The sequence below is a fragment of the Giraffa tippelskirchi genome, chromosome 7 (assembly GCF_054371585.1).
Source record: "Giraffa tippelskirchi isolate mGirTip1 chromosome 7, T2T-mGirTip1v1.2.pri, whole genome shotgun sequence".
Classification (NCBI taxonomy): Eukaryota; Metazoa; Chordata; class Mammalia; order Artiodactyla; family Giraffidae; genus Giraffa; species Giraffa tippelskirchi.
This window is the reverse complement of record NC_137281.1, coordinates 138,080,060-138,103,664: the sequence shown is the minus strand read 5'-3', so window position 1 is coordinate 138,103,664 and position 23,605 is coordinate 138,080,060. Positions and strand designations below refer to the sequence as shown.

Sequence of the window (23,605 nt, the reverse complement as noted above, 5' to 3'; positions counted from 1 at the left end):
TCATCTGGTTTTTGAATCAGGGTGACCTCTGCCTTGTAGAATGAATTCAGAAGTCTACTTTCTTCAATTTTTTGGAAGTACAGGCATTAATTCTTCTTTAAATATTTCATAAAATTCACTGATGGGGCCACCTGGTCCTCGACTTTTGTTTGTTGGAAGTTTTCTGATTAATCTTGATTCAGTTCCATTACTGGTAATTGATTTGTTCATATTTTCTATTTCTTCCTAATTTAGTCTTGGGAAACTGAAAATTTCTAGGAATTTATCCATTTCTTCTAGGTTGTCCATTTATTCACATATAGTTGCAGTAATCTCATTTGATCCTTTGATTTCTGTGGTGTTGTGGATAGATTGCTCATCTATGCTTTGCTTAGTACTTTTGGGGTTTGTTCTTTTGTTTGAAACACATTATTTGTCACCTCATTTTTGCTTAATTCTCTGTATTTATTTCTATATATTATTAGGCAGCCAGTTATGTTTTCTGTTCTTGGAGAAGTGAGCTTATGTAGGAGATGTCCTATGGGGTCCAGCTACATACTCCCCTCTGGTTAACAGAGGTTGTATGTGGGCTGAGGGGGCACTTCTGTTGTGGTGGGGCCAACTACTGTGGGCAGGCCGGTAGGGAGGGCTAGCCCTCAGCTTGGTTGGCTGCCAAGTCCTGCCTTATGTGGGGGCTGCTAGTGGCTGGTGGGTGGGTCTGAACAGCTGGCTACATGGTCTGGGGAATCTTAGGGCTGGTGCCAGCCCACTGGTGGATTGGGCTAGGTTCTGTTGCTCCTGACTGCAGGTCTGCAGGCCCTAAAGCTGGTCTGGTCTTGGTGGGCAGTGCTAGGTCCCAGCACAGCTGGCTTTGGGGCCTGGGGATCCCAGTACTGGAGGCAATCAACTAGTGGGCACATAAGCCCCCAGTGCTAATAGGCTAGAAGGAGGACTTGAAAATGGAGCTTGCTAGCACCCGGGGCTCTGAGGTAGAATGAGCTCCCCACTGCGTATGGCCAGGGTCTGTATCCTCAGGGGGAGTCCCAGTTGCCTTCTGCCTCTCTAGGAGGCTCCAACCTGCTTTCAAATTTGGTCACTGAGCTTTTCCTTTAGAATATAAATATCATGATTAAATCTCATTTAAATTTTTAGTTTAGAATTTGTGATACTTCAGACTTGTCTCCTTTAACCTCCATATGCAGGTCTGGCACACATGCATGCTCAATTGCTTCAGTCGTATCCGACTCTTTGCAACCCCAGGGACTGCAGTCCGCCAGGCTCCTCTGTCCATGGATTTCCCAGGCAAGAATACTGGAGTGGGTAGCCATTTCCTCCTCCAAGGAATATTCCCAACCTAGGGATCGATTCCGTGTCTCCTGCATTGCAGGTGGATTCTTTACCGCTGAGCCACTGGTGAAGCCCTAATCCCCATAAGCACCATCTTAACAAATAATGGTGATAAAGAAACCATTCTAATAAATTTACGTAAGTAAATTCCCTGTAGATGTCCACCAACTAATATTGTGGTACTCCTGAGAGGATATGTGTTAAAAATATTGAAACAGGATGTCTTTAAAAAGTCTACCATACATTCAAATGATTCTACTCTGAATCAGAGGTTTAATCATATTTTAATATAGAGTGAATAAATTTTCTCAGTACGCGTGATAGATCAGAGTTAAGTTGTAAACTTTGGGAAGTTACATGCAAAAGGGATAATCACTGTACCTACTTTATATAGTTTTTTTAATAATTAAGCACTGTAAACAGCTTAGAAGAGTATCTGGTATACAGTAAATGCTCAATAAATTTAGCTAATCAACTAGCTGTGACTGTCAAACATTCTTTCCCCAGACATTCACTTGGTTTTATCTCTTACTTCCTCCTTGTATCTGCTCAAAGGCTGCCTTGTTAGTGAGGAGTTTGGCAAACCTTAACCTTTCTACTTGCTTAATTTTTCTCCATGGCTCTTATTATCACTGGAAATAATATATATTTACTGTTTATTTTAGGCTTCCCTGGTGGCTCAGTGGTAAAGAACCTCCCTGCTAAGCAGGAGATCTGGGTTCAATCCCTGGGTCGGAGAGATCCCTTGGAGAAGGAAATGGCAACCCATTCCAGTATTTTTGCCGGGAGTATCCCATGGACAGGTGAGGCTGGCAGGCTACAGTCCATGGGGTCACAGAAGAGTCAGACATGACTTAGGCACTAAATAACAACTGTTTACTGTCTGCAATCATTCCCACCTCCATCATCCCTAATTAGAATGTACACTCTATAAAAAGAGAGGTATTTCTTCTGCTCTGTTTACTGTTATTCTCAGCACCTAAAAGAGAATCTAGAAGGTAACAGAAGATCAATAAATATTTGTTGAACGAACAACAGTTCCTATTCATAAGCCCTGAGACAGCAAGAGTCAGTTTATGTGGCTTTTTCCACACAGTATTTCCCAGAGGTTAGAACTATGCCTTATTTTCCTTTGCATCACAGCATCTAGAACTCCACATAAAGTCACATGGATAAACACATGGACAAGTGAGTGCTACCCATGACTGGGACATTCTCCTAATTCCCTAACAGCTACTTCAGATTTCTCTTCATTCCACAGCCTCCAAGGAGTTTCCTCTCATTGCCTCTAATAATGACTGTGAAGAAAAAGTCTCTGAGCACTGTTTCAGACTGGTATTCAGTGATCCGATCCATTTGGTCTCATTATTTTTGACGTTTTGCCCTCCTAGCTCTGAATCAGGGAGATGAAGGAAATGTCACATTTGTTCTGTAAAGAAAACATCCAAAGAGACTTTCAATGTGATTCCTGTGAAAATGCATATATCCAGGCACGGGACTAAAACAGAAGCAAATAAATATGAAAAGGCTGGAGGGTGAAGGAGGAGGGAAATTGTTAAAACACACCAGTACAGGTTGTATCCTCCAGTAAAGACTAACTCTGTCGGTGTGGTACGGGTACTCAGGGGAACAGACAGAGTGAGCCTTTTACTGAGAAGTGACACTAACACTATGCCCTTCCGAATTTAAAGGCCTCTTCCTGGCACCAAACCAAAAGGGCACCTAAGTTCCTCAGGCCTTATCTCTATATGCCAAAGAGCTTGATGAAGGATACTGAGTGTTAAAAAAAAAAACAGAAACAATGGAAATAATGAAGGAAGGAGATACTGTACTTCCAACAATGAGCACGGAAAACTCCACACAGACATGCTTCTTTCTTGTCTTATGCCCGCAAGTATGCAGCAGAAGAGGTCTTCTACTGTGAGGTTGCAGAGACTGGCAATGATTTAAAAAAGTATCTTTTCTTCAATCATGTTGTAAAAATTTATTTTTTATATCACCAACAAAGAACTAACTTGAAATTAAAAATAGTATCAAATTTTCTTTTGTGAAGTCTTTCTTCAGACTGAGGGAAAGACTCCTCCTCTTGACTTCACTAGCTAGTATACAATGCCTTCAGGACAAGTACTGATATATGATGACACTGTGATTAATGGTTACATGTATACTGCCTATCAGTTAGACAGATACTCCCGGAGAGGAGGAGCCACATATTATCTTTGGTTTCTTTGTGTATTCCTAATGTGAGAAATGCCAGGCTGGATGAAGGCACAAGCTGGAATCAAGATTGCCAGGAGAAATATCAATAACCTCAGATATGCAGATGACACCACCCTTATGGCAGAAAGTGAAGAGGAACTAAAGAGCCTCTTGATGCAAGTGAAAGAGGAGAGTGAAAAAGCTGGCTTAAAACTCAACATTCAGAAAAATGAAGATCATAGCATCCAGTCCCATCACTTCATGGCAAATAGATGAGAAAACAATGGAAACAGTGACAGATTTTATTTTCTTGGGCTCCAAAATCACTGCAGATGGTGACTGCAGCCATGAAATTAAAAGATGCTTTTTCCTTGAAAGAAAAGCTATGACCAATTTAGACAGCATATTAAAAAGCACAGACATTACTTTGCCAACAAATGTCCATCTAGTCAAAGCTATGGTTGTTCCAGTAGTCATATACAGATGTGAGAGTTGGACTATACAGAAAGCTGAGCACCAAAGAACTGAACCTTTCGAACTGTAGTGTTGGAGAAGACTCTGGAGAGTCCCTTGGACTGCAAGGAGATCCACCAGTCCATCCTAAAGGAAATCAGTCCTGAATATACATTGGAAGAAGATGTTGAAGCTGAAACTCCAATCCTTTGGCCACCTGATGCAAAGAACTGACTCACTGGAAAAGACCCTCATGCTGGGAAGGAGGAGAAGGGGACAACAGAGGATGAGATGGTTGGGTGGCATCACTGACTCGATGGACATGAGTCTGAACAAGCTCTGGGAGTTGGTGATGGACAGGGAAGCCTGGAGTGCTGCAGTCCACGGGGTGCAAAGAGTCGGACACGACTGAGTGACTGAACTGAACTGAATGCCCTGTAACTGTGTCTAGCAAATTGTATGTAGTTCGATAAAATAGTGAAAACATTTACCACTATGGCTGATTCTTCATTTCACATGGCAACCAAATGCTTTAGAAAACCTTTTTAACAGATTTCTCTTGCTTCTATTCATTTAAATAAACTTAATTTTAGGAAGAGCTCATCCAGCATTTTTCATCAAGAGTAAAATAAATATATAAATATTTAATCTGAGAGATTTTTAATGGCTTATTTTTTTCTTCTGTTTCATTCCTACCCTCAATCTCCATTATCTTAGAATATAATATTGGATAGACAATTTTAATAGTTCTTATTTCTTTGACTGCCAAAGATTTTTAGATTTAAACACTCTAATACTGAATTACCTGAAGAGATCTCCACGTTAGCAATAGCTGTCATGGTCACTGGGATGCTGGTGCTAAAATCTCGTGAATGAAAGAGAAACCTAGGTGTAATACTAAGCAACAAATCATTAACTACTGGAGTCACAGACACAAATTAATCTTGACCCCTTTTACAAAGAACAAATTACTCAGAAAAAAGGTTTCTTCTCTGTATGAATCTTATGCATCACTTAAGTTTAATTCTCCATCTCTTCACCCTCTTGAAGCAGAAAAGTCTTATAATCACCTTGGATACTATATACCTTGTTGAGAAATTAATTCATGTTTTTGGTCTCCTGAAACAATAACAGAGGTTTTATGATTTGTTTAGGATCAAAACCAGTCATGAGAGGTCAAAAGCAGAGTTAATTCAGAGTGGAAAAAAACATTTACGTAAAATAATGAAGGCAAGACACAGCATTTAAATTCCCAAGAAAATCTTTAAATTGACTCAGAAAAACCAAAGGATTTCCAAAGAGGAACAAATATGCATAAAATGCAATTGCTACATTTATAACAGGAATATGGAGGAAAATGCTGCCTGACTACCATGGGGAGAGGAGTTACTAGCTACTGACCAAAAAAAACAAAAAATCATGGAGAAGGAAATGGCAACCCACTCTAGTGTTCTTGCCTGGGAAATCCCATGGATAGAGGAGCCTGGCGGGCTACAGTCCACAGCATCACGAGAGTTGGACCCAACTTAGCCAACTTAACAACAACATGCGTGTTCGGCTTACTTCTCAAGAGTGCGTGAAAACTGTTTATCTCAAGAGATGGGGGTGTCAGACTCTGAGATGAAAGGGAGACTTTATCTCTTGTGTGTTCTGTTCAAAATTGGACTCCTGCCATGTGTGTGTATTACTGTTTCAAGGAAATAAATGTTTAAAGAATCAAAAAAAAAAAAAAAAAAAACCAAACAAACAAAAAATCAAGTTTTTCTATTTCCACAATCCAAGTAGATACTACTGCCAACTGTACTATAAGGATTGCTTGGTGTAAGAATACCATGCTGTGCTATGGATCACAGCTGTAAAACGTTCATATTCTTTTATCTAAATACATTCAAGCCCAGAAATCTAGATTAAGGAAATAATATGGATAATTTTAGGCATACCTCACCACACTGGAAATAACCTGTGAAATATTAGGAGAATGGTAAAGTAAGCAATGGTATTTTAATTCACTGGATATTTAATCACTAAAAAAAAAAAGAGAGACTGACAATGGCTTTTTTTTTTTTTTAGCAACCTGTGAAAAGGGATCTATTGCTGTATTAAGAAAAAGAGTTCAAATTATATAGAATATGATCAACTATTAAAATGTATAACTATATAAATATCTGAAGGAAATATGTTGACATTTAAATAGTGGTTACCACTGAGTAATGAGATTATGAGTAATACTTTTTCCTTATTTGTATACCCACCAACTCCATATTTTCTAATGAGCATGAACTATTTTGTTAAACAAGGAGAAAATTTATGATGCATTCAAGAACAAGTAAAAGAGTAAATAAAGTAATATTTTAATATTTTTTCAACTAAGCTACAAATTCAGCCAGGTATTTTAAAATGAAGGACTAAGATGAACTATTTCTACTTTGTTTCTAATAGGTCTGCATATCAAACTGGAATAGTATCTGTGGAATTTTCTTCTTATGTTTTATGTCCAAATCTTCCTTTAATCCCTAACTCATATAAGAATTATAATATATAACTTGGCTTATATTTGGCTGATGAATTTCTTGGCCTTTTGGCTTGTATGTATGTATATGTGTGTGAGAGAGAGTGTGTGTCTGTGTGTATAATCCATAGAGGAAGCCTTAAAGAAAAAGCAATTTATACCAGGTTAATTTGCATTCTTGCAAGGTAGAAATAGGGTTTAAAGGATTATTCAGTGATTTGGATAAATACTTGCATTATAGTATTCATTCCAGATTTGTTTTTCTTCCCAACATTTGTTTTTCTTTGTGACATAAAAAGGATTGAGACACTAATTAAAAGTCAAATACGTCAAATGACTAACTGCTAATAAAATGTTTTCAAACTGACTGGGCTGAAATGAACATAACTCAGTACTTACTGAACACTTACTAGAACTAGGTATAGTTTCAAAGTACTTATAATGTGAGGGAACCAGAAATAAGCAAGTGCTAAATACTAAGATAAATGCACTTAGGGGAGGAACACTTAGTCAAGGGTTCAGGGATGATTTCTGGAGTAGATGGTATTACTGAACTGCAAGGAAACAAAAACAGTCAATCCTAAAGGAAATCAACCTTGATTATTCATTGGAAGGACTGATGCTGAAGCTGAAGCTCCAATACTTTGGCCACCTGATGCAAAGAGCCAACTCATTGGAAAAGACCTTCACGCTAGGAAACACTGAGGGTAGGAGGAGAAGGGGACGACAGAGGATGAGATAGCTGGATGGCATCACCGACTCAACGGACATGAGTCTGAGCAAACTCTGGCAGACAGCAAAGGATAGGGAAGCCTGGCGTGCTGCAGGCCACAGGGTCACAAAGAGTCGGACACAACTCAGTGACAGAACAACAAAAGCACTACTCACACTGTCCGTTCCCCTACGAGATTAGGAATTCCTTGAGAGCAGAGAGTGTCTTGCGTATCATGGACTCCCCAGCACCTAGCACAGTGCCTGAAATACGGCAGTGGGCTCAGTGACGATGGTGTTGCTCAGTACAAGCTAGCAGTCCTTATTCTTTCATGGACAAAACTCCTCTTTTGATTCTCTTTTTAAAAAATATAATCTCCAAATTGCAGACGTTTTTACAAGGTGAACTGCTGCTGCTGCTGCTTAGTCGCTTCAGTCGTGTCCGACTCTGTGCGACCCCATAGATGGCAGCCCACCAGGCTCCGCCGTCCCCAGGATTCTCCAGGCAAGAATACTGGAGTGGGGCACCATTGCCTTCTCCATACAAGGTGAACACTTGTATCTTAAACATGGTTTCCGTTGCCTTCGATTCTTAGTGAAGACTGTGAGAGCAAAAGGACAAGTACGTGGTGTGTTTCATTTTTAACAGTCTTGTGAATTGGTTAGTGTTATGGACTGAATGTTTGTGTCCCCTCAGAATTCATGTGTAAGCCCTAACCCCCAGTGTGATAATATTTGGAGATGGGGCCTTTGGGAAATCTTTAGTGTGGGGCCCTCATGATGGAATGAGCGTCCTTATAAGAGACACCAGAAAGCTTGCCCTCTGCCTTCCAAGCACACAAAGGTCGTGTGAGTGTATTACGAGATGACTGCTGCCTACAAGTCAAGAGAAGGGGCTTCAGAATGAAGTCTACACCTTGCTGGCACCACAAATATGCTCTGATCATAATAACAGTTGCACGAGCACACAGTTGTTTGAATTTAAAACCCCCAATAATCAGTAATAACATTCAATGTAACAAGAATCACCAGTCATGGGAATTAAGGATTCATTTTGACTGAAAAGAGATGGTCCACTGTAGAATCATTAGTTCATCTAACTTACTTTGTTTTTGCCTCCTTTAATAAAGAAGGGTCATCTGTGGCCAAATACACTCTTTTTTTATCCACTTGCATTCTGCGAGCAAGAAGCTGAAAATGTTCTTCAACATGCACCATGTATTCCTCAATGGGATGGAAGGCTGCTTCTGTTCCCACTTTGTCTGTGCGTCTGACGTGGACTCTGCAGGGACAAAGAGATAAAGTCAGATTCTGCTGAAAATGCTCTGATCCACAGAGCACTTTTAGGATATTCAGTTTTATACCTCTATTCATGGTGGCATTATGGACATTTCCTTTTCTTTTTTTAAACAATTTATTTATTTTAATTGGAAGATAATTACTTTACAATATTGTGATGGTTTTTGCCATACATCAATATAAATCGGCCCTTCTCTCACATCCCTTCCCACCCGATCCCTCCAGGTTGTCACAGAGCACTGGCTTTGGGTGCCCTGCGTCATACATCAAACTTGCACTGGTTATCTGTTTTACACTTGGTAATGAATATGTTTCAATGCTATTCTTTCAAATCATCCCACCCTCTCCTTCCACTGAGTCCAAAAGTCTGTTCTTTATGTCTGTGTCTCCTTTGCTGCCCTGCAAGTAGGATCCTCACTACCATCTTTCTAGATTCCATATATACGTGTTAATATACAATATCTGTCTGACTTATTTCACTCTGTATAGTAGGCTTTAGGTTCATCCACTTCATTAGAACTGACTCAAATGTGTTCCTTTTTATAGCTGAGTAATATTCCACTGTGTATATGCACCACAACTGTCTTATTCTGTGGATGGACATCTAGGTCGCTTCCATGTCCTAGCTATTGTAAATAGTGCTGCAGTGAACATGGGTACATGTGTCTTTTTCAATTCTGGTTTCCTCATTTATGTACATTTAAACCAATTTTTCTTTCATTTTCAACATTAGAAAAAATAAAACCAATATTAAAAAATTCAAACACATGTATTCTAAATATATTTGCATATTACTACCAGGGGAATTAGAAAATAAGTCTTTGGAAAATGCTTTAAAGACAAAGTAATTAGCAAATCAGAAGTAAATGGGAGATTCTAGAGTTAGACTGTATATAAGGCAGCAAATACCAACCAAAAAACTAGAAATAATTTTTAATATTTTTGACAATAAAGGATGCTAAGATTCACAGTTATTATTATAGAACATTAAAGATGTCATTTGCAATGTTCTGATGCCAAGTTTTCTTTTTCTTCATTTTATCCTGTATCATCACTGTAACACCAGCTTGTAGAGCTTAAAGCTAAGGAAAACACAGACCTGCAAGGATAGTCCCTATAGCACAATCAAGGCAAGGCAAACCTTTTAAGAGTTCTTACTATTTTAAGTTCATGGAACCATTCCAAACTTTTTTTGTTGTAGGTATAATGAATTTCCTTTCTCTGTTGTTTTGCCCTACCAAATACAAACAGATAATAATCGCACCAGTCCTATTTAAGAAAAGCTCAAATATTGTGAAATTGTAGAACTGGGGACACAGAGTTACACTGTCTTGCACTGAATAAGGCCTCGACTTTCAACAGTATTTTAATGAAAATAAGAATAATAGTAATCATAGTTGGTTTTCATAAGTTAAAACACTCCTTACATCTGCCCTTTCTACAACCCCTCTCTTGCCAAGTTACTAAACCACTGTTCATAAAAAGAAAAGAACAAGGTAGATTTGTTCCCTTTTAGGTCATAATATATGAGCACGTCTTAAGTCAAGTCTGGGCTTCCCTGGTGGCTCAGATGGTCAAGGATCTGCCTGCAATGCAGGAGACCCAGGTTCAAATCTCTGGGTTGGGAAGATCCCTGGAGAAGAGAATGGCAACCCACTCCAGTATTCTTGCCTGGAGAATTCCATGGACAGAGGAGCCTGGCGGGCTATAGTCCATGGGGTCACGGAGTCAGACAAGACTGAGTGACTAACACTTTCACAGTAAGTCAAGCCTAGGGCCAGCCATTTATTATGAATCTGGAGTGAGGATTCAATTTCATTGGAGTTACTCTGTCATCTTCACGGCTATTCTTTACTTTGCACTTCAGATGATAGTCCAGATGTGAATACTAGCATATGAGCACCTACTGTATCACATCTTTTCCTTTTCACAATCTTCTTAGTCCCGGTTCTCTCAGGAAATTTGGAATTGTTCTTTGTGTTCCAGAGATGAAATGGGACAGAAAGAACAATTCGCTGAATTCAACGAGAAGTTTCATAAGAAGAAACACTACTTGAAATTCTGATTTTACCATGCATTTATTTTAGTACCATTTAGAACAGGGGTCAGTAACTTATATACATATGAAGACGAAGACACAAGTGGAAAAATGGAATGGGAGATATGAAGCTAAAAACAAAAACAAAGGAGATCTATAACAAAAAGGAACAATCAAAGGAAGAGGAGCAGAGTACTACTAAGCAATTCTCTCAATTCTCCAAGTATTCCTAAAAATAGGCCTGGACCAATAATTTGAGAGAGGACCTTAAATGGAATATAATGAAAGAATTAGAATGTTAGATCTGTGAAGGACATTAGAATGTAACTCTTTCATCTAACAGTTAAAGAAACTGATGCCTCTGAAGGCATTTCAGGGAACAAAATGACAACTAAGGCAAAAAGGAATGTTGGTTTCTTTCACTTGCATTTTAGCCCAGTCTTGTAAAGTAAAAGTTATTTGTGTACTTGCCTGATTTTCATTATCACAGCTCCTCTAGGGCAAGGAATCTGATTTTATTTTTTCCCAATTCCACCAAACACAGCAAATAAATGAATGAATGAATGCTGGGTAGACACAAAACTCTATTATTGTGTTAACAGATACCTATTATCTAACCCAGTGTTTTTTTAAAAAAAAAACCCACAAAGAAAGAGTGACAATTAACGAAGGCTGAGAATGGCCAAGTAAGTTGCCACAGTCACATAACTTGCTAGTGGTAGAAACTACTCTGGACTCCTAGATTCTTGAACTCTAGTGCACCCCTCTTTCAGACATAACACTACCTCAGTGTGCAAATAACTTAGTTGTCTGTAGAACTTCAAGTTCCTGTATTTGGCCAGTTCTCAATGTGGGGGATGCTCCATGAAAAATTAATAAAGGTAGCTTTCTACTATGTAAAACTACAGGTTATGCAAACAAAGTTAAGAAGCTTTAAGTCCTAGTTTTGCCTTTATAAACTCTGGAACTTCGGGAAGAGATTTTCTGTAAAATGGTTATCTCTGCCTACTTCACTGGACTGTGTTACAGGATCACTGAGATAATGTAGTTGAAATTATTTTGGTAGTGTAACTACTACCCTGTATCTTTCTCCACTTTGAAAATCCTGTTCTAACACTGTGGTTCTGAAGGCTTTCTTGGTCCAGAAAGTACATTTCCCCTTCCCTGACTTCTCATAAGACTTTTATGCTTTTCCTCAGGGCATTAATCACATTCTCCCAGTATAATGTTAGTTGTTAAGTCTCTTTTCCCATGGACTGTAATGAGTTGAAAGGAGTCATTTAAAAAAAATTAATCTTGGTCCCCCACAGTAGCAGGTACTCAATAAATGTTCTGCAGATAAGTGAATGAACCAACACATGTATTAATATTAATCAATAGCTGACTTTATTACAAACGATAGAAGCTGCAGAATGTCATAGTCTAGCCTACAAATCTATTTTCAGGAATTACTTAAGCATCAGTCTCTCTGAAAGGTAATAACATTTTACAGTGTATTGTTCCCCTACAGAACCAAAATCCTTTTTCATTCTTACATTATCATATCATCATTTTTAGGGGAGGTATTACCTTCCCTATTTTACAAATGGAAAAAAATCAAAGTTCAATAATACTATTATTAAGTAACTTGACCCAGAATTAGGGAACAGGCAGGAGTATTACCAAGGTCACTTAATTCTCATATTCTTTCTTTTAGGCAAAGAATATTTCCTGTGGTGTGAAATCTGGCATGAGGACACAGAAAAACTCCTTATTCATAACTTTTTATGTATGGGTATAGGACAGAGCACATGCTTGTAAGCAAAGGTGTTCTTTTGGATTTCTTTTGCTTCCAGGATTTCCTGATACATTTCCCTTAACATAAGCATGAGACTGAATATATATATATATACATGGTAATTACTAAGTGGGCTAAGAGACAACTTTAAATAACAATGTTAACATTATCTACATTACAAATGAAATCTTTATTCTCAAAATGGCTTCCAAAACAAAAAATAAAACAGAACATCAAAAATGCAAAATAATCACCAGTGGCAATGAAAGAAACCTAAGAATAAGGTGTAAAAGAAAAGCTATAAATGTGAGCGCCCCATCTCATGGCCCTGTTAGAGTAAGATAGGAAGCAGGTATAGTATCTAAAATACTCCTAACAAAATAAAATATTGCTCATTTCCCCAGGAGAGACAGCTAATTTCAGAAATATGTTTTAATTATTTGCTGAATGAATAAATGAACAAACTATTAAGTGACTAAATTATGATGACTCAGCTGTTCTAAGTGAACAAAGGAAGAATGACCTCCCTGTGGCCTAAGGTGAACACTGGAACCTCTGTTTTGGGGTGTGGCTATGAAAATTATACTAAACCTTGTAACATTCATACTATACTCTGAAGTTATGCACCCCTGTTACTACATATCACTTTAGGAGGTACAAATCAGGTTCTTACCCAATAACTGGATGTTTGAAGCCTAGCTTCTTGGTGGCCTCTTCTATTTCCTTTTCTAGCCAAGGTTGTGGGCGGATCAAGTATTTGACAAACTGGGACACCCACCACACTGCAGGATCACCATGGACTCGTACAAGTCGATCTGCAAGGTCTTCTGGTACAGCCAGGGGTAAATATGGAGGACGAGGATGAAGACTGTCCACAATGGGGAGCTCGACTACCTGTACATTTTTGTCCTTTACTTCACCTGAGGGAATATCAAAGCATATCATCACATTGTATTGTGTGTACAACTACCATTTGATAAGAACTCACTCTGGGTGCTTTTATTGTCACAGAAACTCTAAAGTATTATAATTTTCATTTTATAGAGGAAGTTAAGTAACTTGCCCTAGGTACCAGAGTAAAACTGACAGAGCTGAAATTCACATTCAGGTTGGTCTGCCTCTCAAGCATGTGGCCTTTTCTTTTCTACCATAATGGGCTGCCATATCAATACCTCACAACCCACATAAAGATGGTTTCCAGCACTCCAACCATCTAATCAGATAATAACCATATGGTCAGTGGGCATGTTCCCCTAGGCAAAGTCCTGTTTTTCATAACTTTTTTTTTTTTTTTAATTTGTATTGCAGTACAATACTTATAATGTTGTGTTACTTTCTGCTGTGAGAAGGACAAATATCAATGATAGCGCTTATGTGTAGAATCTATAATTGTTTGTTTGGAATGAGACAAAGAGTTCTCAAAACTTCCAGCATGTCATGATAGCAAATGGCTCTCACATACTTTCATGACAGAGCACAATGACGCTGCTGCTGCTGCTGCTGCTAAGTTGCTTCAGTCGTGTCCGACTCTGTGTGACCCCATAGACGGCAGCCTACCAGGCTCCCCCGTCCCTGGGATTTTCCAGACAAGAGTACTGGAGTGGGTTGCCATTGCCTTCTCCAACAAAGATGCTAGAGATATCTAAAGATTACAATTTTAAGACAAGCATCTCTCTTTTAAAGAAACAAGATAAGACAGTTCTAAAATCTTTTTTTTTGCCTGGCCAAAATTAGACCTATTATATTTTCAATATAGAAATTGATATTTAGAAATATCAATATAGAAAAACTGTTATATTTTCAATAATAAATCTGTGTTGATTGCATACCTGAATAATTTTAATTTCAAGTTAGAAAAGAGATAGATAATTGCTGTAAATTATGATTAGTTTTGAAATTCAACTTCTTTGTACCATTAATGTTACTGCTGTTCTATCAACTTTATAATGCATTGAGAACAAACCAAGATGTTATAACCAGCATCCTCAGAGTTTATGTCACATTTTAAAGACAACAAAGTATTAATAATAATTAGAAAACACAAAGATACTACACAGAAAGATTTCACAAATATAAAATACACTGACTTAAATTTTCAGTAACAAAACATATTAACCTAAACATACAAAATAACTTCAGTTAAGATGTTGTCATTGTGCATAATAAATTACAATCACAGTTAATCACTGGGCCATTAAAGAAAGAATGTACTTGTAGTGAGCAGACCTAGAATATGTTTGAAATATATTCACCAAAATGAAACACAGTCCTTAAATTTTGTTTTTCTATATATGGAAAAAGTGTTTTAAAATAAATTACATGATCTGGGTATGTCACTCAAACCAACTGCATGGTTATTACAAAGTCAGTTGTAAAACTAAGGATTAGAAGCATCTGGTTAATATTCTCACTGATATGTAAAACTCATTTCAGGAGTCTTAGAACAAAACCCTTGACACATAATATATGTTGAGTGAATAAATTAGAATAAACAAATTTACCACCAGTATTGCAGTTCACCTCGTATGCCAGTTAAGAAAGAGCTGAGCACCTTTATCAGATGAAAAACTGTAATTAAGAGTGTTTAGGGAAACAGTGAACTGTATTTTAAATTAAGCTCTAATATTTCCCTAAGGCAAGGAAAATTAGGGTGCTTTCCCCAGTGTGGAGATGATAAGTAGTATATGTATGAGAGAGAAAAAAAGTAAGGTAGAAAGCTAGCCTTTTCTTATAAAAAAGAGAGAAAAAAGAAAGGAAAATCCTAGCTTCTCCTATATGACCACAAACAAAAGCAAAATTAGTAGAGCTAGTTTCTTTTTGTAATTTCTTCCTGAAAACGTTATGCTAAATTTCCCATGTAACTAGCTCCAAACTTCACTCAAGAGAAAGTACTGCCTTCTATAAATAATTGTCCCAAGGCCTTAATTCCCGTATAGCTAGCTCTATTGACTATTTCATTTCAGAAATGAAAACTATGCTTGTACCTTCAAGACATAGAACTCAGTTTATTTGTATTGACTTATTTATTCATTCACTTGCTCAAATACTTACTGAATACTACACTATGCCAAACGCTGTACTAGTCAGAGTACAGCCTATAGAGTGATGACATGGTTACTGACTTTCCAGATTTCCAGTTCAAAAACCTCACTCAGAACTAGACTGCTTTTGGTGAAACAAATAAACAAAGGAACAACACAACACCATCATCACCAACAAACATGCTCTCCAAAACATATCAATACTCAGTGATCCAGTGAAATATTAAGAAAGGGATGGGAGGGGGAGGGAGGTCCAGGAAGGGGAACACATGTAAACCCATGGATGATCCATGTCAATGTACGGCAAAAACTACTACAATATTGTAAAGTAAGTAGCCCCCAACTAAAATTAAGACAAAAAAAGAAAAAAGAAAGGGATATTCATATTTATAAATGAAAAAAAAACTGTCACAGAATAAAATTTTAGCCTCCTCAATAATGATGTATTTCAAAATGAAAGAAAATTACATAGTACATGCTAAGTTGGAAGTTCTTTTCTTTTACTTGGTTTGCCATAAAACATTTTTATTCTATTGGAATACACATTCAAAAGAATTTAAAACTGGAACAGATCCTAGAGATAATCTTATTCACAGTTTTCTAAACTTTAGTCATTTATGTATCACCTTTGTAATTTCTGCCATATCCATATGTACCATCTGTACTATTTAATGTTTAAAAACTCACTTTTTAAAACTTAAATTGATTTATTTTATAGATGGTAACTGAAACTATAACTTTGCTAACAAACAAAACTATGTTATTAAATTCTATACAAATTCTCTTGCTTATAAAGGGCTCCAAGTTCAAGCCAGATTTCTATTGTTTTTAAAATTTATTTGGCTGCATGTGGCACACCGGATCTTTGTTGGATCATGCAAGATCTTTTGTCGAAGTGCCTGGAATCTCTAGTTGTGGCAGGTGAGCTCCAGAGGGTGCGGGCTTCAGTAGTTGGCATGTGAGCTCTCTAGCTGTGGCACACAGGCTCTGGGGTGCGGGCTCAGCAGTTGTGGTGCGTGGGGTTAGCTACTCTGCAGCACAAGGGATCCTAGTTCCCTGACCAGGGATCGACCTGCATAACTCTGCATTGCAAGGCAGATTCTTAACCACTGGATCACCAGGGAAGTCCCCAGATTCTATTTAAAAAAAAGGCTTAGTGAGGTTTTAAGGGTTGGTAATTGCCTCTCCCTTAACATCTCCTATGAGTCTGAAACCAAATGAAAAGCAGAGAGAGGAATAAAAAGGCAATCAAAATATCAGCTTGATTACCAATAAGGATGAATTGAAGAACGTAGTTTCGCGTCCTGTACTGATGGCCTCATGGGTTTCCCAATAGTTCCCACCCAGTCCTACACAGAGTTTGTCAACCAAGGGCTTCTATGTACATGGTAGAGGAAGGTGTCTTCTGAGAATGGGAAGCACCATGAGAGGAGCCAGAAAAGGCTTTACCTCACATTTGGTGGTTCTTCTTCAACTCATCAGTTGTGTAACATAGGACTTTCCTCCCAAGTAGAAGAAAAATAAGGTAGATAGAGAGCATAAAAGCACTTCTGTCCTCTTCCCTTCTGGGGAATAAACTTTCCTTCTATAGAGATTCTTAAGGAATAAATGATTCACAGTATTTGTCTTCATCCCCAACAACTAAATCCAGTATTATAGAACTATTAAAGATATTTTGATATCAAATTGAGACTTTGACAGATTCAGAAAGACTGAATAAGGAATAACTCAGCTATGTGATTCCATGTTTAATTTTTTTTTTTCTTCAGAAAACTGCCTGACATTATCTTACATGCCACCTAAAGTCACCTCTATTAATCTGTGGTAGGTTTCAGAATTTTGGGAAACACACATTTCTAGTGCTTATTCTACTATAGTACATTCTGCTTTCTGGAACATGCATTTTTAGAAAAAGCATTGAAGTACGTCCCTGTTACCAATGAAGAGTGCTCTGCCACTCTATTAAGACTTGTTTAGCTGCTAAATTGTGTCTGACTCTGCAACCCCATGGACTGTAGCCCATCAGGCTCCTTTGTCCATGGGGTCTCCCAGGCAAGAATACTGGGGTGGGTTGCCATTTCCCTCTCTAAGGGATCTTCCGGACCCAGGGACTGAACTCTCATCTCCTGTGTTGCAGGTAGATTCTTTACCAGTGAGCCATGACGGAAGCCCAGATTAAGACTTCAGCATTGGTTTAAAAAAAAGAAAAATGCTGCATCAGTCTTTTAGCAAGAGAATATTTTAGATATACAAATTATACGTTAAGTTAGCACTATTCATCTGTAAAGAACCAGTGCAAACTAGCCTGGGTGTTACACAACTGACTGCCCAGTCTGACCTGAATTGATACGGTCATTATTAATTATCTCATATTTCAGATGAACTCTCTGGTTGATAATCCTATTTTATCAGGTCATTCTCTTTGCCAAGGGCAGATTAAGACTCAAAAATCTTGTTAGTACACAACAAGCCTGTTCTCTGGCAGGAGCATAGGTAGCTCTTTGTAAGGGATGATCTTCACAGCTACAAGGAAGTATCTCTAGAAGAGCTTTCCTCCCTGCTAATCAATTCATAACAGCTCCGTTTAAAAGCATTACTCTGCTACTATATTATGTAACATAAGTCGGAGACACTAGCCCTGCAGATAGTCAATTAGAATTATTAGTCTTCAAAAGAAAGGGCTTTAGAAGCTTAATATCCACCATTCCTAGACAGCATATTAAAAAGCAGAGACATTACTTTGCCAACAAAGGTCTGTCTAGTCAAGGCTATGGTTTTTCCAGTGGTCATGTATGGATGTGAGAGTTAGACCACAAAGAAAGCTGAGCGCTGAAGAATTGATGCTTTTGAACTGTGGTGTTGGAGAAGACTCTTAAGAGTCCCTTGGACTGCAAGGAGACCAAACCTGTCAATCCTAAAGGAAATCAGTCCTGAATATTCATTGGAAGGACTGATGCTGAAGCTGATACTCCAATAGTTTGGCCACCTGATGTGAAGAACTGACTCATTGGAAAAGACCTTGATGCTGGGAATGTTTGAAGGTGGGAGGAAAAGGGGATGACCGAGAATGAGATGGTTGGATGGCATCACTGACTCGATGGACATGAGTTTGAGTAAGCTCTGGGAGTTGTTGAAGGACAAGGAAGCCTGGCGTGCTGCAGTCCATGGGGTCGCAGAGTCGGACACGACTGAGTGACTGAACCGAACTGATAAATTAATGGGCTTTGCTGTAATGAAAAATGTTCCACGGATGGAAAGATTTTGGGCTCCAGTCCATAAGACTTCTGTAATTACTGTCTTGTTGTGAGAAAAGCAGAACTCAGGAAGGGGAACTCTCCTAAAAACAGAATTCATAGAGCTCAGAATGGCCAAAGCAAAGAGGTCTGGAATAGGGTTGCCAGTTGAGAAAAATCTTCAATAAGACATCACTATCTAGAACTTAAATTCACTTGGGGGGAGAAGGGAGTTATTAGTAACTTTTTGGTGATTCTGAACCAGAAAACCTGTCTACTTTTTGGACTCAAGCTTCTTAAAGAGATTTCCCTCGGTACCCTCATAGGTTCTGGCTTCCTCCAAATAAGTACAGAGAGGTAGAATAAGGTTTTAATTCTCCTCCTAAGTGCGGTCTTGAATGGGTCTAACAGCTAGGTGCCATCCCATTCCACAGCCATTCCAAAGACTGTGCCAACTGCTGGAACTCACGCCTCCACTGGAGGCTAGGGCAGGGAGTGACATCAGACAAAATATAGCAAAGCAAGTGCCTATTCATACAGTACCATGACTGTGTGCATAGTGATTAAGAGTATAGGCTCTGGAGTCATAAAAATTGGAGTTCAAATTCTCTATCACATAACTGTTGTGTGATCTTGGATACGTTATATTTAACTTCACCCCTTTTTCTTCATCTGGAAAATGGCACTGATAACAGCAATTTTCTTATATGTAAAACAAGGTTAATAATAGTATCTTACTCATCAAGTTATTCTGTGGATGAGATATTGCATGGAGAAAGCTCAATACAATGCCTGATTCACAGTAATTCTCAAAAAATGTTAGCTCTTATCCTGGGACCAATTCTGCTGAACAATTCTCAAGAACCTGCCTATCGTTAGGTCCAGTAAGAGATTATTTGCCAAAATATCATATTCTCTGAAAAACATATCAAAGTGCCCCATTTCAGTGAGCCAAAGATATGCTCCCAAATAGAGCAGATAAGGACATATAAGATATACACCCAAAGTAAATCTCATTCATACTGTTTACTACGGGCAATAACAATTGAACACAGAGTGAATAGCAATTCTGGTCTATGTGAAAGTTCTGATATTCTGTCATCATTATCTTGACCAAAATTCTGTGCTATACTGAAAGCTCAGAATAGCAGTAAGTTGTCTAAACTGGTAATACTTTCTGCTCATGTCACAGTAAGGAATTATATACTTAAATTATATCCACAAAGACTATCTGGACTTTGGGGATTTACATTTTCTTTGCCACAGTGTGGCCAAATATGACTGATTAAATTCTTACTCAGCTCTCTGAGACTTGTTAGAGAAGGCATAAGTAAAAAGACCAAAAGTTAACCACCTGTGTTGATACCTCTAGAGGCACGGGGGTGGGGGGGTGGTTTCTTTGATTTTAATTTATAGGTGGCCGTTTAAAAAAAAAATCACATAAACGTGTGAGCTCTGTTCTTTGGGATTTTAACATGACAACATTAATATTTATATCCTCATTTAACGGATGAGCTCTGTTCTCATTTAAAATATGAAGGAAAGATATACTATTAAAAAATGAACATCTGGGCCACTTTCCTTTTGTGTTTCAACCACTGCGGCTGATAGAGATCTCTTCCTGAACTTGAATGAACAACTGTCACCTGTCATATGAATTCCGTCACTGCTCTACTTAAGCAACAACTCAAAAGACTGTTATTACTGCCAGTTTGAATGCTTGAACCAGTTGAGTGAAAAGTTCCAAATTCAATCATATGAAACACACTGCAGTGTTAGCAACATTCTTAAGAATTAGCATATCACTATGTGAACGACTATGCAGCATTCTTATGAGGTGCTTGCTGCTTTTACTAGCTACAGAAATGCCTTGCAAAAGCTATCAGGCTCATGGTTCACTGACCTCAATGATATTTTGACAGACTTAACTCTGGATCGAGGACTAAAAGAACAGCTAATGGAAAATATGTAATATCTTAGTGAATTATGCAGTTCAGGATAAGATAGGCAGGACAGTGTCAAAAGAAAAAAGACCAAAGATATTTGCTTGCTTCATGGCACTAAACAGGATTCCTGAAGTCGTTCTTAATGTTTCTGAAACAAATTTAGTCATTTAACTTTTACATACATATATGTTACTTTGCCAAGAGGTTCCAGACAGTCCACAAACAGTATGTTCATAAAGGGGATGCTGACAACAGTTTTTTTTTGATGATTCACATTGCACAGGTCCTATAACTCCATGACTAGAGGTTTGGGGGAGTTTTTTTTTCAGGAATAATTTCTTCTAACTTAGAACCTCCTTCTAACCCAAAGGATCCCAGAGAATCCTAGAATACTAGAACAGCTTTTCTCATTGGTAAGAAACACGAGAACGGAGAAGAGAAAAGCAGTAGAAACAAAGACAAACCTTAATTTCATCATATTTAGTAAAGAGCCAAACCCCAACCTCTCTTTCCCCCATGATTGGAAAAAAAAAAAAAAAATCACGATTCCACTCTCATATTCCTCTTATTCTTTCATCACATGTCATGCCTCCTTGAAAGAAAGAGCCAGGAGAAAGGACCTCAAGGTACTAATAGCCTTTCATTCCTTGAGAATCCCTGGAAGAAGTGACGGCGTGAGCAGGTGTGCTGTCAGGATCTTGCAGGATAGAGCTGTCAGTTGGCACGCTGTACTCCCTTTTGCTGTGGTGGAGTTTTATAGCTGTCTCTGTGGTCAGCACAGAGTTGAAGAGCTAGGAATGCAATGTTTCATGTTGGCTTTACAGCTACTTGTAATTTTACACTAAGTTATCATCTAATTATGTTACATCAGAAAGGCCTAATTAAGGTTCCCTGGTGATAGGGTAACGGTCCACCCTAAAACCCTAAGATGCAAAAATTATAACAAGAAATTTTGGTTATTTTACGAGAGAAAAAAATGAAAATACAATCATGTTGGAAGAAGGAAATAATAACAAAACAGTTAAGACTTTTGTAGGATGTGAGGAAAGAAGACAACTTAATCAAATATGGTGCTGTGTTAAAAGTACTACAAATTACTGATAAAACAGACAAATACCTTGGCTTACTAAAATAGGAACAACAAACCTTCCTTACAGTGTATGCTGTGTGCTTAGTTGCTCAGTCGTGCTGGACTGTTTGTGACCCCGTGGACTATAGCCGGCTTCCCTGGTGGCTCATATGGTAAAGAATCTACCCGCAATGCAGGATACCTGGAGTTTGCTCAAACTCATGTCCACTGAGTCGGTGATGCGATCCAACCATCCCATCCTTTGTCATCCCCTTCTCCTCCTGCCTTCAATCTTTCCCAGCATCAGGGTCTTTTCCAATGAGATGATCCCTACTGTTTCCTATTATATGCAATATATTTTTCAACCTGTAGACAGTTATCTTCAATAGGCCACGAAGTCTTAATCTGGTAGACTTCTAAATCAGAGGTCATTATTTATCATAATCCTATCTTCATTTCAACTGATAAAGAGTCTGGCAGGAATGAAGGTCCAGAGTCTGTTCTTCCCATATGCTTTGCTCCTTCTCAATGACCTCTGCCATAAGCCATTTCTAAAATAGCTCCCACATCCACCCTCTCCTCACTGGACCTCTCCATCAGCATCTTGAATCAAGAGGTGACACTTGCTGAACACCAACCATATGTCAGGTTCTACACTAAACATTTTCCATAACATTATCCCAATTAGTCTACAAAGTCCTAATGTGGTAAACACTTGCTTATTCCCATTTTACAGATGAAGTTAAGTAACCTATCTAAGGTCATTTAGCAAGCACTTAGGAGTTGAACTTAGACATTCTGATTCCAGAGTTTAAAGTCTTACTCCATCCCTATTCCACTCCCTTAAAGTTTCAGAGAAGGCCAAAATACCTCTCATGGAATGAAAGAGAGAGGGGAGAGGGCCAGGCTCCAGGTGTGAGTTTAAATAGCAAGACAAAGGAAGAGGTAAGGCAACTCCCATGGATAAGATCTAGATCTATCTCTGCAGAGTGCACTGGATCTAGAAATTTAATGTTTAGTGAAGGACATAAAACACTGATCATGTGTACTCCTAAAACTATCACAAGACATGAGTTGTGGCTTAACAAAACGATATCATTCATTGTCATTTTGGGTTCACACTTGGGATCTCCCAAGAAATGAAACAGTAACTAAAGACAGCTGATCTCAACTTTAAATTATTCATATGAAATCAAGTGTTTGTTAGTCAATTTAAAGCTCATGGTTAAGAGTTAATAATATCTTCACAATTTGACTGTAAAAAGAAAATATGAATTAGCCAACCAGTGACAGTCTTATTTCTTAATAATGACAAAATAAGCTTTCCATGAAGAAGAAATAGAATATGGAAGCAAAGTTGTTATAAAAGATTTATTAAACTTATAAATCATTCTCTTATTATTTATATACTTTCGATTAAACATTAAAACAAAAAATATTCTGCAATCTAAAATACTTCTGTCCTTAAAAAAGCTTCTACTTTTAATTTCTTAAGTGGTATATTAGGGATAAATAAAAGTAAACAAATTTCAACTTATTCACGAAAAACTTATAAACTGACTGAAGTATCTACCGTTGATGATACGATCCAAGAGTTATGGTATAATAACTGATGGCATCCAAAATAAGTCATAAAATAAATACAAGTATTTGTATTTTCAGAAACATTTCCAGCCTTGATTATTATAATAATTAACTTTATTCATGTCAGTGGAATTTCTGAAAAATTAAAAAATATCACAAAAAGAACTTCTAGAGGTGATACAAAGTAATTTTTACTAGGCTGAACATACATGAAAGAGGAAATCACAATTATGTTTGTATGTGAATGAATCTGAAGTTCAACTACTCCATCTTGAGAATAAGGAGAAATAATGTTTTGTAAGAGGACAGAGATCTTCCAAATGACAAGAGGAGAAGAAGAGAATCATTCTCTTCTATCTGAAAAAATGAGAGCTAAGAGGGGATATGTTCAAAGCCTATAAAAATCATGAAAGATTTAGA

General features: G+C 37.9%; 1 protein-coding gene across 50 annotated transcripts in view; it reads right to left on the bottom strand.

The window, feature by feature from the left end:
- The window catches only part of FUT8 (fucosyltransferase 8), a 367,612-nt gene that overhangs the window by 80,098 nt on the left and 263,909 nt on the right, over window positions 1-23,605 (bottom strand). For all 50 annotated transcript variants that reach the window (XR_014059426.1, XR_014059425.1, XM_081509992.1 and 47 more), the window contains 2 exons: window positions 12,986-13,232; window positions 8,304-8,480 (listed from right to left, as the gene is read on the bottom strand). Coding sequence is in view for 48 of the 50 variants with exons in the window: in XM_081509992.1 (XP_081366118.1) it covers window positions 8,304-8,480; window positions 12,986-13,232 (424 nt within the window). In the remaining 2 variants the exon portion in view is untranslated. The remainder of the gene's footprint in view (window positions 1-8,303; window positions 8,481-12,985; window positions 13,233-23,605) is intronic.